The following is a 15,672-nucleotide window of genomic DNA, read 5'->3' as shown; positions in this document are numbered from 1 at the left end:
ACAATCACCGCAACTTTGCCGCAAATTTGACCAATCACCTTAACCTCAGCCCCTGTACGTCATCGGTTTTGTCATCAATTTGACTTCGTTGGAACATAAACGCAAGTCCTCACTTGATCGGCACTTTTCAACAACAAAACACGCAGAGAGAACGGGTGAAAAGAGGGGACAGCAGGCAGGACAAGTGACCATGACAACGTTGTTATTTATAGATTGAGGGGCTCAGTGTTCGCTTGGTCTCTACCTGCAGCAGGTGTGCTTTATGAACCAGCTCTCCTCACCTCCATGCATCTGTCTCATCTTCATTGAGGATTTTTACCCTCCGGTGTGCGTTAGTGACAGAGACACACCCGGGGGACGTCTGTTTACTGTTTGAGGTTTGACGTTTTTGCCGCCATTACTGTAAAAAGCTCTGCGTCTACAGCTTGATTTATTCCAGTTTGGTGATACATCAGACACCTTTAGTAAGTTTTGATCAACTCCTAGTCATCAAAGATGCAGATTCATTTCAGAGTGCGTGAACTGCCTGTCAAGTGCCTCTGTCACTGCGAGGTACATTCAGGGACCGTCGTAAATGTGCAATACAGCCCTTTAAAGGCATTTTTCTGTGAATCAAGAGAATCAAAATACAGTCAGTGGTCACATCAATCATGTTTTCTAAAAACAACTATAATTTAGCGTATTTACTTGCCCCTGAGATGTTATTTGGGGGGAGAAAGCCAAAAAAAAATCGCAACTTTCACCGCAATTTTTTCCAGAAGCTGTCGCAAAATCAGGCTTTTTGGGACACAACAATCACAAAAAAATCCCACGAAATCCTGGAGGGACTGGTATACAGTTGTGCTCATAAGTTTACCCTGGCAGATTTTATGATTTCTCAGGTAGTTTCTGTTGTCATTATGATATAAAAAGAGTAAACAGTTGTTTGACAATAAATGGCTTCACCCAACCACTAACCATGAGTAAAAGAAAAAACGTTTCTCTTTTTACTTATATTCACTGAAAAATGGCCCAATAAAAATCACAAATGCTGCCAGGATATGTAAACTTATGAACACAACTGTATAGGGCAGAATTGATGTTTTACTGTGTGTTTATTACACCACAAAAGAGTTGCTGAATCCTCTGACTTTGCTAACAAACAAACTGGCAAGAGACCGGAACCTGGAGCATTTTTGGTAGGACTCTTTACGCCCACAGAAAAGAACATTTGGACCCTGGTTTGTGTCCTGGTATGTATTATCTGGATACCAGCCAATATATATCAACCGTTACCCTAGTGGCTCAAACACTGACTGCTCCAGCCAGTGATTTGTGAGATTGTTGGCTTTGTAACTGCGCAAAAAGAAGGTTGGGAAAATTGTACATGTTTTCAGGGATAGTGAGATATTCATTGGTTGGAGCACAGGCAGTGTCGGCAAGTTGTTTGTAGCAGGTAAAACACATTGTAGTTACTAAGGCTGTTCTTGGTAGTTTCAACTTAAAGCTGGAGTTGGTAGTCTCGGAAAATTAGCATGAATTTGAATGTAGCATTTCCTCATGACTCCGTCTAACCCCTCCCCTCCTCCCTCGGAGCTCCTCCAAAACGACGCCCACCCCGCTCACATGCATGAGCGCTGCTGAATTGCAACCATATGATGGTGACTGATTCAAAACAGGTCCTCACAATAACATTATCATAGTGAAAGTTAAAAACACAAACAAACATGGCTATCGTTAGCACTCATGTCATGTTAGCATTATCCAGTTGTACTGGTGACACGATATCAGGAGAAAAGTTCTAACACATATATAATACTGTAACAGCTCTACTGTTTTGTTAAACGTGTTCAGTGTAGATGTTCTTAATTCCTACAGTGTTGACAGTCAGTGAAGGCATCATGAGACTGAGTTGTAGAGAGTGCGAGCCGGAGAGAGGAAAGACAAGAGGAGAAGTTCTTCATTCATTCAAACATTGATTGTTGCTTTGTTGGTTGGCGTGATCACGACCGACAGTGACCGGTTATTAAAGATCAACGTGTTCACGAATCGGCTCCTCATCCCAGCATCCGGACGGACGCTACAGCACATATACATTTCTGTAGGACTTACTAAATGTCATTCATTCTTCTGCTTGTCAGAGCCCCCGTGGTGAGAGCTTTTTAGGCTCTGATCTGGACTACAGTCCTGAGCAAAGCACCTCATCGGGTCAAAGGGGACAGGCCCGAGGTCGGGCGAGAGGGGCAGCCAGTAGAGTCAGGGGAAGCAGAGGCAGGAGACGGAGACTCAGAGTGCACGCCGGGGAAATTTACGCGCAGGAGGTGGGCATAACGGCAGGACGGGATTTGAATGGTTTAAATTTTTGGCACCCAAAAAATGGTGATTGGTTGGTGTTTTCCCAGGTTTGCTCCGGCTGTAGATAGCAGCTTTTTTTCTCTCTTTTTTTAGGAACTCATTATGTATTGATTGCCATCAGGACATAAAGATCATTTTAACCAGTATAACAAAAAGTGTATCTAAATCTGATTACCAACCCCAGCTTTAAAAAAAGTTGGACTATGTTACAATAAATCAGCCACTCCACAGGTGTGATTAGCTGTAAGTTTTATGAAGTGTTACAATTATCATGTGGTCATAACTCTGGGATAAAGACTTCTTAATGTTTACATTCGTTCACAAGTGAGTAGAACATTTTATGTAACATGGTCAATCGCTAAAGATACACAATAGGACGTCAATTTGCTCGCATCAGAATCGTAGAGCAAAAACTTTTTTTTTTCAATGACACAAAGACAACTTACACTCCACCATGTTGTGTTTGTACTCTCACCTGAACTGTGGCTGGGGTACAGGTCATTAATCATGGACGGATGGTGGACCACCTGCATGTACTGGGGCGGAGCTACCATGTGATTGACATGTTCCCCAGATTCTGAGCTGTGCAGTACGCTCACCTGGTTTGGAGGCAGATAAAGCAGAAGTGACAGTTATAAAATGTAAAGCTTCACTGCTGACATTTTTCATTTTATCACTTCACTGAACTTGACTTGAATTACACAGAAAAGATCCTCCAGACAGGGTGAAGCAGACGTTTTTAGAGCAAAGCTAGGAAGTTGGAAAGTCAATGCATGAACACGTTTTGGGGGGCAGGGTCAGCTCGATACAGGACGGAGAAATGTAAAGCTGATTTATCTACACCCTTCAAAGTTCAAACTAGGTCTGAGTAAATATTTCCTCCCCTCAAACATCAGAAATGTACAAAACGATATTTTGACCCCGGCTGTGTCTGTTTGTCAAACTTCTGTTCAACTTTTGCAAGAAAGGAACAGGAAGAGCCATGTTGTCTCAGAGATGAACTCGACTTTCAGACGCGCCTTTAACCAAAAGATTCACATTAACATAGCTGATTAAATCCAGATTGTTCATCAAATTTTCATCACAGTTTCTATCAAACTGTGCAAAGTGTCAAATTGCACACTGAGTTAAACTGAGATTTTTCATTTCTCCTGTTACACCTCTTATTTTTTCCAGAAGATGTTTTGCCTAAAGTTGGGAAATTGATGCTGCAGCAGTTCATTTAGAATCTGCTCCCAAAGTGAAAGTGTTGCCAGACACCTGAGCTGAGTCAGCTGAAGGGCTCTGCCGGCTGAAGCACTTTGATACAGTCGTTTGTAAGAAGCAGCACTGAGTTATACCTTCCTGCTAATGCTGACTATCACAAATATTATTAATGAAAAACTGTTAATTTTGCAAATATGTTGTAAATCATCTGTAATGTTGCAGCTGCTTCGTAGCTCCCTCAGAGATCGCTTGAAAAAGTGTGTTTGATATTGGCTGAGTGGAAGGGCTGGATCTGCAATCTGTGTTTCCATGTTCTGTATATGTGACAGAAGGTAACTAAACCAAACAAACAAGACATTTCATCATGCAAGTCATGTTTTTATTACATTAAACTGATTAAATCAAAACAAATAGCTGTAAAATATTAGACTATGGGAAACTAGGTTTCTAGTTTCACATGGTGAAACTCTAGAACAGCTTGTTTCTTTACCTGCAAAACCAACAATTAGTCAATAATCACAGTGGTTTCTGACTTCTCTTCATTTTACCAACTATCAGATAAGTAGACTCCTATTTTCAGTTTCATTCATCCAAAGATTTGAAGCTGCGTTTTGGATATGACAGCAGTTTATTGATAGGTTAGGATACTGAATGAAAAAAAATACTCAAATAGTCTATCATAGAGTGATAAACCTGCATCTCTATTGTATGGTGGCCAACAATGGCAAACCAAGCAGCTAAGTCTGGTTTTGAAAGTAAGGCAATATGGAGGTGCAAAAAGACACAGTATCTCGAGTGTCCACATGAGGCTGGCTCCAAAAGCTAACGACACCCTGTAAGACACTTTCAGATTCTCTTTTCCACAGCAGAATGGAACATGTTCACAGCCTGGTACAAAAACAGATTGGGTCTCTATACCTCTTGTCTTAAAGGTGACATATCATGCAAAATGGACTTTTTAATGGTTCTCTACCTGACATATGTTTCCCTGGCATGTCTACAAACCCCCGAGAATGAAAAAAATCCATTCTGCCCCTGTTCTGATTTCTCCACCTTTCTGTAAATGTGTGTGAAACGAGCCGTTTCAGACTTCCGTGTTTTTGTTACATAACAACAATATCCGGTCTGTCACGGAGTCAGAGCTCAGAGCTTGTTCAGCCCATAGACTGTATAAAATAATACTGAATCCCTCCTCCGTTTTTCATTGCCTGCACAAATGTGGTGCTAACAAGGAGCTTAGGAGGGAGGCATGCTAGTTGTAGGCTGTCTTAATAAACACAAAGGTTGGTTTTACTCCCCACGTCTGCAGATTTGAAGATCTAGAGGATGATTTTTATTTGTCATGGATAAGTGCTAGCACTAATTAGCATAGCCACATAGCTACATGTTCATAGCTGTAGCTGTGTACCAAGACACACGTCGACATACTGACAAATAAAACAACAAGAAACACTAAATCTTTGACCAATCCTTCAGAAAAGGTCCCGTTGCCTTTCTGGTAGAGGTCGGTTTTACTCCCCAGGCCTGCAGATTTGAAGATCTAGTGGATGATTTTTATTTATCATAGATAAGTGCTAGCGCTAGTTAGCATAGCCACATAGCTACATGTTCGTAGCTGTGTACCAAGACACACGTCTACATACTGATAAATAAAACAACAAGAAACACTAAATCTGTGACCAATCCTTCAGAAAGGTCCTGCTACAGGCGCCTCTCCGTTAGGATCAGATTCTGGATCAGATTCAGAGGGTTGAAGTAATGTGATCTGTGAGCAGCCGTGTATATTCAGTCAACATGTAAACATTAGATCAACGTGCTGGACAGCTGAGGCACATCCACTTTCTGAGGGGGTGTGGTCAGAGGGAAAACAGACTGTTCTGAGGAGGACTGAAGAAGAGGATTTTTCAGGCAGACCAAAATCTGATTTCAAAGTTTTTTTTTGAGCAAAAACTTTAAAGACATGTTTTGGGGACCTCTTAGACCAATATATATTGATGAAAAAAGCGTGATATGTCACCTTTAATTTCTGAGAAATGAAAAGGGGTTTGATTTTTTAATAATTCATCCGTTTCATGTGGCGTAGCTGATTTCACGATGTAGTAACCTTCACCTCACCTCTTTTCCAGTTTCTAGACCAGCCAGAAGTTAGGAGGAGTCAGCATGTATGGTGTCTGCTACCTTTGAGTTTCATAATGCCTCTTCAAACACCAGTGGGGGACGCAGCTGTGACTACATCCATGACTCATACAGCCTGTGGTGCAAACTCACTGCAGCAGCCCGATCGACTTCCATTACAAGACACTAGTACAAACTCAATAACACGAACAAAAGCTCAAATCAAATAACAGGTGCATTGATCCTGAATTTGCAGTCTGTTACCTCTAATGGTAGTCTGAGCTCATGCAGCATGTTTGCCCTTGTTGAACACCGTACTTTTGACCTCCACAAAAACCCCACATCAGTACGCTGTAGCTCACACTCACCTCCAGGTTGAACTCGTTACTGGTGTAGCGTCCGTTGAGCTCCGAGCAGGTGAGGCGGAACCTTCTCTCTGTTAGTACTCCGGGCTGCAAGTTATAGTAGCGCACCTGTCTGATCACCTGTTCGTAATTGGACATGGAGTCCACACCTGTAGACAGATACAGACACAGGGTCAGACATTGGTTTTTATAGTTCTCATATAAAAAGATTAGGCTTTTTGAATGTGTCACAACTGTGTAATTGGCTGTGCAGAGTCGCATGGTTTTAGCTTTGGTATTGTAGCAATAGTCACCCACCATAAATGGACATGCCAGATGTTGAATTTGTGGCATCCAGGTGCTTTCCAAGCAGGACGCTGCGTTGTATTTGGAGGGACTCCTGGTCTGGTCTCAGCTCCTCCCCCAACACCAGTACATCACAGTAGTCCAAGTTATGAATAATCTCCTCCAGGACCCCAGGTCTGCGTGCTGCACACAACGTAGAAAACACAGACAGCTGTAATTGACCTCTGATTGTTTGAACCTGAAAGCATATGCATTAGTTTGTTCTTCTTTGCTTTTAAAACAGGAAGTAGTTTTGACATCTGAATCTGTTTGTGGGGTTGTTTTCTGTTTTTGTAAAGAAAGGGTTCCCACTCCTGAAGACTCACACTGCACACAAGTCAACCTTGATCTGAAGAAAAGAAAATGTTTAAAAAAAATTGTTCCTTTCACTCCTACACATGAGATATGTCTGTTTTATTCATGAAGCACTTTACATTATAAGAAGTGGCTTCAAACAGTCCATGGAGCACATGGTGGATTTTACACACACTCATGTTGGCCTTGTGACTGAGTGATGTCTTGCTGTTGGCTCAAATGCTGAAATAATCTTTAGTTCCTTAGTGGTTTGTTTTTATGTTTTCCAGGACACGTTGTGTTGTTGCCACAAATCCACAAGTCGGTCAATCAACATTTCTGACATCCGACTGTATGCTTCACATCCTTGCCTATGGCTGCATTTGTTGTGCATTCTTCTTCAGTCAGCTTCCCCATTGAACACTGACATCCTGTTCCATGTTACATTCCAGTAGCCTTAGTTGTATGTTGACTTTTAATTGAAGTTGCCATGTCAAGATATTTTAGGAAGAATAACCTTGCTCTCTTTAAAAGACCATAATTCCAACACTTCCTGTACCTACAGGCTCGTTTATTTACCGTCTCTCTGAACACTGACTGTGCTATGAGCATCTGCAGTAACAAGTCCCCTCTGACAGCTACCGTCAGAGCCATGCTGGGTGGCTGCTGGAGCTCTGCACCAGTCTGCCGCAAAAGCTCCAGCCCTCGCCTCCTCCTGATACTCAGTCTTCACTGTACTGTCCCCGGGGAGGAGACGGGCTATGCCCATTTAACTGCCTCCCAGTGGAGAACGATAGATATGTGGGTGGGTGTCTGGAGGGCGTCTCTGGAGGACAGGCAGAGATGAGGTGGAGGAAAGGGGAAGTGTGAGGAAGAGAAGTATAAAGAAAGTTCTGTTCCTGAAGATAAGGTATATCCTGTTTCTGAGGAATTAATTCCTTTAAAGGTACAGTGTGTGGAAATGAGAATATTTAGCGATATCTAGTGATCAGATTCTAGATTGAGACGCTCCATTACTTATAGGCCCAATCTCAATATCCTCCCTAAGCCCTGAACCGTGAGCCCTGAGCCCTTCTTGACTTGATTGACGTCACCTGGAAAGTGATTAAAGACAGGAGGCTATAAGGGCTCAAACTATAGAACTGGGAATGGGACAGCACTGTGCGACTTCTCATGGAACCTGCATGACGTCACCAGCTCACCTCAGCGATATTAGGTATTTTTATTGCACAATTTTTACTTTCCTCAAATTCAAAGCACTTAAGGGACGACTGACTGATTGTCATGTGATCCAGGCTCTTACCGTACAGACTGCTTAACCACAACATTTAAAATATATAAATAGGCCATATAACTATAAATATATAAATTATACTGTATGCACATGTGTGAAGATAAATAGATTAAGGCTATTTTCTATATTTATATTTACAGGCAAACTTTTTTTGCCTGTAAATTTCATTGGAACTTTCATGCTTCTTTTTTACTGTTGCACCTTTTGTAATTTCCTGTGTTTCACGTCACAATGCTATGAACTATGGATATTTCCCTTATGCTAAGTCTGCAAAAATGCCCTCTTATGGAAATGAGGGCATAAAGGGCACAAAAAGTCTGAGAGAGATCCCTCACACACTTGATGATTTGGCAGTGGGACAGCCCTAAGCCCTCAAGGACTGAGCGGGAACGCGCCTCAAAGTCAGTGAGTGTGTTGAGGGAGCACATTTGAGATTGGGCCACACTTTCTGTCAGGGAAGCGATGGTGGCCTTCGAGGTCAAGAAGCTTCTGTGATGCATGAGTTTGATCCTCCTTTTGTCAAGTTTTTACCATCAAAAATGTCCATCAATAAAAATTATTTTGCACACAACAACCATTAGGTATAAAAGGCTCATTGTAAATTTACACAAATAGAATGTTTGTTGCATTCAAGTGAATATAAAATACGCTTGAAACATTGAAACATACTTATGAATACTATATTCTTTCTTTAAGTGTATTCTGTGAAATGCCGCTTAATTCTACACACTGTACCTTTAAATGTGTTCATTGGTAAGGGGCAATTGTTTCATAACAAGGTAAAACATAATAGGAAATGTGTCAGATAGCTTTATGGTGCTTATTAGCCTCTATTCACTTTTTGGAAGAGGGGCAACTAAGTGCTACTTGATAGCAGGCGGCTAATTCCTGCCAAACAGCTCACATGAAGTCGTTTTTTTTTTTAAAGTTATATTTTTGGGCATTTTTGCCTTTTAATGGGCAGGACAGCCAAAGAGGGACAGGGAATGTAGGGAATAGAGAGTGGAGGAAGACATGCAGTAAATTGTTGAGGCTGGAATCGAACCTATGACCTCTGCGACTCTATATATGGGGCGTGCACTTAGACTGCTAGGCCAACAGCGCCCCAGATGAAGCCATTTTACCTGTGTACAACCATACACCGATTAAACTGTGAGCACAAAGTTAGCAACAGCAAACTGAAGGATGAGTAGCACTCAGCACCTTCACAGATGAATACTCCTCTCTGGAGAGATTTTTTAAAAAAGACAAAGAAGACAGAAATGCTTCAAATGATTGCTAACTTTGCTCTGTATCGTCTATATGCAGGTCAAGGCTAAAACTATTAATAATGACACATTTAAATAAAACATACAAAGATAAGAACGCACTTCAAATATTAGCTTGAGAGCTGCAAATTCAGTTTTATTAAACCATCTTTTTTCAGCTGCTGCACATTTAAAGCCAGACTACGTGACATTTAGAAGACGTTTACTTTGCAGAGAGAACATTGTCTTCCTTTGGAAATGAAAAGTCGAACCTCGAAGCAGCAGATTGCACTGTTTCTCCATTTACTGCAATTTATAGCTCATGGTGTGCTAATGTGAGCAAACTTAGGATAGATCTTCCTGTGAGGACATTTCTTTAGTTGCTTGACTTTATCACTTTCTTAAAACGATCTTCTTGTCTCATTTTCAGAGCACATTGCCTGACCTTTAGTAGCACAGGAAGACAGTGCGTAGATTTACAGTGATCAAAATACTTTTATCAGTTTATTGAGTTATCTGTCATAAAAACTTTTATTTGCAGATGTTTTTTTCTGCTTGGTGTGAAACTTTTCCTTTGAAATATAAGAAGTAATGCCAACCTAGTTCATGCTAATGAGTGCATGACTTTCCCAGGAGCTGCTCGTGTCATCATGCTGCTGACACTGATCTCAGAGCTACACTTTGGGTGGTATTACAAAAGATTGAGCAGAAAGAGAAATAAGATGGAGACAGGGAAAATAAACTATGGGAGCAGAAAGAGAACAGAAGATGACCATGCAAGCAAGACGTTGAGAAAAGAAAAGACAATGTGTTCCAGAGAGAATTGATGACATTGACTTGAGTAGAGGCCTCAGAATAAGCCCTGAAAAGAAACTGTAGTGTGAGAAGGGGAGAAGACCGAGGCAGAATGGAGCAGGCTCCATGAAAAGACGAATGAATGAGAGGGGGAGAAGGCAGAAAAGGGCGATGGGTTGATTAACAGGCCCAACAGAAACTTACTGCATGCCCTACAAAAGAAATATGTGATTTATCTGGGATCCTTTAAGCCTCGAGAGGACACAAAATCTGCTCATTATGGAACTTCATCGTGCCTCCCTCTCCCACACACGCTCTACCTCCTCATCTCTCTCCTCTCTTTCTTTCCATTTCTGTCTTTCTCTGGCTTCCACCTAATCTCTTCCCCCCAGCTGCAGTCTCTATTTCACCAGCAGAGAAAGCTCCCCCGACTCCTGAAAGCAATGCCACTTTCTGCTCTTCTTCCTGCACTGCATTACGAACAATGGAGGGCTAAAACCTCCCGCTAGCTCTGCTTATCTGCTCCTAATTGGCTGCAAGCGGAGGGGCCTGGGGCTGAGCCGGGCCGAGCAGGACTGTTCCTGCCTCGGCGGTTGGATCATTGGACAAGACGAGAGCCGCTGGGATTTAAATGTCATACTCATTTGCTGTCGGTCAAGGCCGTGAGACCCTGAGAATCAGTGTAGTGTCGGGTACAGGTCTTACTCAGCAGGAAGGAGTCTGCAGTCGCATAAGGACACAAAGGAAATTGTTTGGCAACAGTGGAGGGGTTAATATCTACAATCCTGCATGAATACGGGAGGACTGCAGCTGGAAATTGACTCAACATATTGGCTGCATGGAACAAAAGCTTCTACCTTACATTATAGATCACTGGTGGCAAGAGGGGGCTTTTATCCCTCACTGTATCTGAAGGGTGTTACAGTACAGTTGCATGTACACTTTGTGAAGTGCTGATCTGAAATAATGTCACGTTCTGATTGTTGCTGAGGTATAGTTCAATAGAAATACAAATTTAAAGTTTTATTTCACCGTCTTTTTTTGTCTCTAGTTACAGATTCAACTTTAAAATGGAGCATCTGCTCTTGGGGGCCTGGATTTGTAGTATAGGAAGGGTTCTGGTTTCTGTTTGTGGTTGTCGTTTGTAGTCTGAATAGTGTTGTCCAATCAGCAGGCTTAGATGTATGAAGGAAAAACAGCCAACAAGGAGAGCAAAAGCAGGCAGAATGGAATCAATTGTAATGACATCCTGGCTCACATGGACAGTAACCTGACTGATTTATCTCTATGCACCGATATCGTCATGCCATGGCAGCTGACAATCTGTTCAGGATAGAAATTATTCATTTTAAAGGGCCCTGGTTTGGCTCAGCTGTCAAAGCACCTGCCCCACATACAGAGGCTGCAGTCCTTATCCCTGTGCTCACTGGTTTGACTCCTTGCCTAGACCCTTCACAGCATGTCTTCCCTCACTCTCCAGTTCCCACATTTCCTGTCTCTCTGTGGCTGTCCTTTTTAGGGAGGCAAAAATGTTTTAAAAGTTACTCAGAAAGTAAAGAAAATAAAAAATCATATTTATGGCAAAAATATGCTAGATGTCGGCAAAGTAAATAAGTATTTCGGACTGTAATGCGTTAGAAATGATCGATGCAACTTTCATTCAATAACAAAACCCGACAAAGCTTCAATTTTAACCTTGCAAAAATCTGCATCATGTCGTCAAAATTTTAAAATGTTAAATATTTTTTGAAGTTTACTGAAAAAATTGTTTCAGCTGTTCCAGCACCCATGTTTGTTTTGAACATACCCGCTGAAGGGGACATGTTTGTTTGGTACTTATATTTTTGTGCACTTTTGCCTTTATTGATAGGATAGCTGTAGAGAGACAGTACATGTGTGGAGTAGAGAGTGGGGGAAGCTATACAGCAAATGGTCGCGGCCGGGAATCTAGCTGGCGACCTCTGCGATGAGGGCTGTAGCCTCTGTATGTGGGGCGCTTAGACCACTAGGCCACCAGCGCCCCTATGTCTTGGTACTTTTGAATGATCTGAATCTACTTGATGTGTTTTCGGAATGCAGCAAGGAGCAGGACCGCTGGACAGCTGGAGTCATGTGATCAAGGTTTGTTGTGGTAATTACTGCATTAATAAATACCCTCCTATCTGTTTTGGCCTGAATTTGGCCGTTAGACCACTAGGCCACCAGCGCCCTTATGTCTTGGTGCTTTTGAAGGATCTGAATACTTCCTTCAGCTCTGTTGTAAAGACACAAAGGACAACAGAGTAAATATCACAAATGTGCTACTTGAGAAGAACACTGACCTTGAGTAAACTTCTTTATTGAAATGTTATCAACCTTAACTTCCTTGGAGCTACAAAGTTCGTCTGTATTGTAAAAGCAGCACAACTTTTGTTTAGCTGAGCTCCCTGTGCATGCCGATGAAGGAAATAAAAGAGATGCTTGCTGCTGCTTATTCTTGGTCTCAGGAGGCGGTATGAAACATTCAGCTTTCTCTGAAGGTTTGTTTTGATAGCGAGACAGGTGGCACTGCATAAGCTAGGGGACGTCATGAATGAGTGAGCGTATTATCAATCTGAAAAAAAAAACTATTAAATATGTAGTTGAGACAGATTTCTACCTGCAGGGAAGTACACATCTCCTACTTTGTGAAGTTCAGTCAAACTTTGTACTTAATAGAGTTTGTGTAGTCTCTGAGAAAGAACTCTTAAAGTACATTAAGATTGCAATCTGTAAAAGTGAAATTTCACCAGTCGTACCACCAGAGTGTCTCTGGTGACAGAAAATCAGTATGCTGCTTTAGATTCTCATTATGAACTTGCTGTCATGGAAAACTGGCTGCTTTTCTTCCCTGGTAGGGTTCAGATTAATGAAGAAAGCGAGTTGACACCAGCCAATTTAAGTCGCTGCAGTTATGTGCAGATTGTAAAATGAAACGGTCCGTATACCTGTGTGATGTGTGGTGGTGTCTGCTCTGGTGACTGTGCTGATGATGTGGAGGTCTTGGAACAGAGCTACGCCTCCTGGCACTCTCATGTCGGAGGCCGGTCGATTCAGTCTCTCCACTCCGCTGATGGTTATCCTGGGCTCACTGGGCTGCAGCACCATCACCACTGCATCGATGTCTGGTATGGTGATACAAGTGTCCTCACCAAAACACCTGGAATAAGAGAGGTAGATAAAAATAACGAGTTACACACTGGAACTTGAAAAAGTTGACACACTGCTGGCATTAGCATTTCTTTATCTACATATTTTGGTGTTCAAGAAATGCAAGAGGCCATTGATTTTTAATCTGACAACAGTTACTAACACCCCAGCAGAGCCTGGAGCGACATCAAACGCAGCTCTTATGTTGGCAAGCAGATTTGTGCTGATAGTGTACAAAAATCGGATCCAAGATACAGTATGTAAAGCATGGTTTTTCAGATTGCAGGCCAAAATATTTCTATATACATTTAGTAAGAGGTGCAAGGCATGTAGAGGTCTGTAACTGTGCAACCATTAGTTAACACTAACAACTCCCAGCCAAGACTTCCATCTCTGTGCGTTTCATTGTTTACAGTCCAATTAGCAAAGCGACATTTGCCCGTCCAGGTATGTCTGCAAAATAGTTGCCATCATTTCTTGGTACATTATGTCCCTTAGAGTCATGCCCATTCATCTGTCTGGTAGGTCCTAGTTTTACTGTAAATAGTAAGTAACACAAAGGCTTAAGGCTTCATAGTGATTTACTTTAGCACCTTAAACCTGTAAAAGAAGCCAACTTACTTGCAAATAACAGATCTTAAGTTTTCCGAAATAACACCCTAATAAGGATTTGTAAAAAGAACAATGAACAATGAAAGCTTTGTCAGGTCCATCTTCAAGAGGAGAAAAACAAACTTTTGAAATGCTTGATTGTTACAAGGACGGTGGATCATTATCAGCTGGCTGGCTTTCATGACAGTGTTGTTGTTGCTCTGGTTAAATTTTTTGCTGTAGAATGAGTTGTTAGCAGCACTTGCATGGAGATACACTACCAGTCAAACGTTTGGACACACCTTCTCATTCAATAGTTTTTATTTATTCAAATTATTTTCAACATTGTAGATTAATACTGAAGACATCAAAACTATGAAATAATCTGGTTTTGCCATAATCTGGATTACAATAGTAGTCAAACAGGTCTATCCATTGTGTACTAACCCTACCTCTGAACAACACAACTGATGGTCTCAAACACATTAAGAAGGCAAGTCATTCTACAAATGAACTCTTGACAAGGCTCATGTTAATGAGAAACCATTCCAGGAGACCACTTCATGAAGCAGACTGAGAGAATACCAAGAGTGTGCAAAGCTGTCATGAAGGAAAAAGGGGGCTACTTTACAGAACCTAAAATATAAAACATATTCTGCTTTGTTTAACACTTTTTTTGTGAACTAAATAATTCCATATATGTTCTTTCATAGTTTTGATTTCTTTGGTATTAATCTAAAGTGTTTACAATAATTAAAGTAAATAAAAACCATTGAATGAGAAGGTGTTTCCAAACTTTTGACTGGTAGTGTACATAAATCAGCACAAAGCCTGGCTTTCTGTGTGAAAGCCTTGTGTTGATCGACCCGTCCAACCCCTTGCAGAGTTCATTGGCTCATATTACAGTTAGTTGTCCATATCAGCCACCTCTGCCTCGGGTAAGACCTCTAAACTCACGATTTTGTGGGTTAAACAGAAATAACTGAGGATTACTGGATGTTGTTATAAGCACAAACTGAGAGAGGAGTCAGCCTCCAAATTTTGGCATTTGCACAGATAAACAAATTACTGGCTTAAGAGGTTTGAACAAACTCACACCAGCTGTTATTTGCTGTCATGCTAAGTTCAGCTAACCACCTACTTGTGATACATTACGTGAAGTGTGGGTATTTATTTATTAGATTGGTATACATTTTCTCATTGAACTCTCAGCAGCGAAGAAAATAGTTAGATCTCCTAAAATGTGCTCGAGCTGTTATCTCTCATAGCCTGCGAATGCTTAGCTGGAGTGTGTTGCCAGTTATTAGTTGAGAGGAATTGAATTTAACAGTGGAACCATTCCACTGAATACCTTTTGCTTTTTTCTCAAGGACACAAGATTCATGAGAAATATGCAACTGCTTTATTCTCCATATGCTTTTGGCAGCTGTTTTTTCACTCTCAGATTAATTATTGTGTATGTAATATTGTCATGGTCATAATAATTACAGTGAGCTGATGCAATGTCTCCATTTGAGAACAGTTCATGGAATCGTCCATACAGTGATATCCACATCTTTCCTGTACTCTCTCCTATAGAAGCTGCCCTTTTGTTAAGGTATGACAGGGTCGCTGAGTCCATTCCTTTATTTTCTTCCTCTGACTAATTTCACTCAATGCTCCTGGACCCTATTCAGGGAACAGAAGGTCGTATATAAGAACTTTCCAGCTGATACACAGCACCAAAGGGTGACAGTGAGCACAGAAGAGCACTTAAGGACATTTAATAAACTAGCTCTGTCCTTACCACAAGCTGCTGCATACCTATTCAACATCAGAATGTAAAGCTGTGGAACATTACAGCAGCTAATAAAGCTTATCAATACCAACAGGACCTCTAAGCTGTGAAATAAAAGCTGTTAAATCCACAGCCCGACCGCACTGTGTGCAGTCATTCAGG

General features: G+C 41.4%; 1 protein-coding gene and 1 long non-coding RNA gene across 2 annotated transcripts in view; one reads left to right on the top strand and one right to left on the bottom strand.

Annotated features, from left to right (window-relative positions):
* LOC117824808 (calsyntenin-2-like) overlaps window positions 1-15,672 on the bottom strand; it is a 308,682-nt gene that overhangs the window by 7,087 nt on the left and 285,923 nt on the right. Inside the window, exons 12-15 of the mRNA XM_034700272.1 lie at window positions 12,941-13,152; window positions 6,318-6,488; window positions 6,024-6,169; window positions 2,804-2,933 (exon numbers count right to left, since the gene is read on the bottom strand). Of these exons, the coding sequence (XP_034556163.1) occupies window positions 2,804-2,933; window positions 6,024-6,169; window positions 6,318-6,488; window positions 12,941-13,152 (659 nt within the window). The remainder of the gene's footprint in view (window positions 1-2,803; window positions 2,934-6,023; window positions 6,170-6,317; window positions 6,489-12,940; window positions 13,153-15,672) is intronic.
* The window catches only part of LOC117824809, a 320,721-nt gene that overhangs the window by 19,605 nt on the left and 285,444 nt on the right, over window positions 1-15,672 (top strand). The window lies entirely within an intron of this gene.

Source organism: Notolabrus celidotus, chromosome 14 (assembly GCF_009762535.1).
Source record: "Notolabrus celidotus isolate fNotCel1 chromosome 14, fNotCel1.pri, whole genome shotgun sequence".
NCBI classification, from domain to species: domain Eukaryota; kingdom Metazoa; phylum Chordata; class Actinopteri; order Labriformes; family Labridae; genus Notolabrus; species Notolabrus celidotus.
The sequence above is the reverse complement of the archived record's forward strand: the minus strand, read 5'-3'. Positions and strand labels throughout refer to the sequence as shown.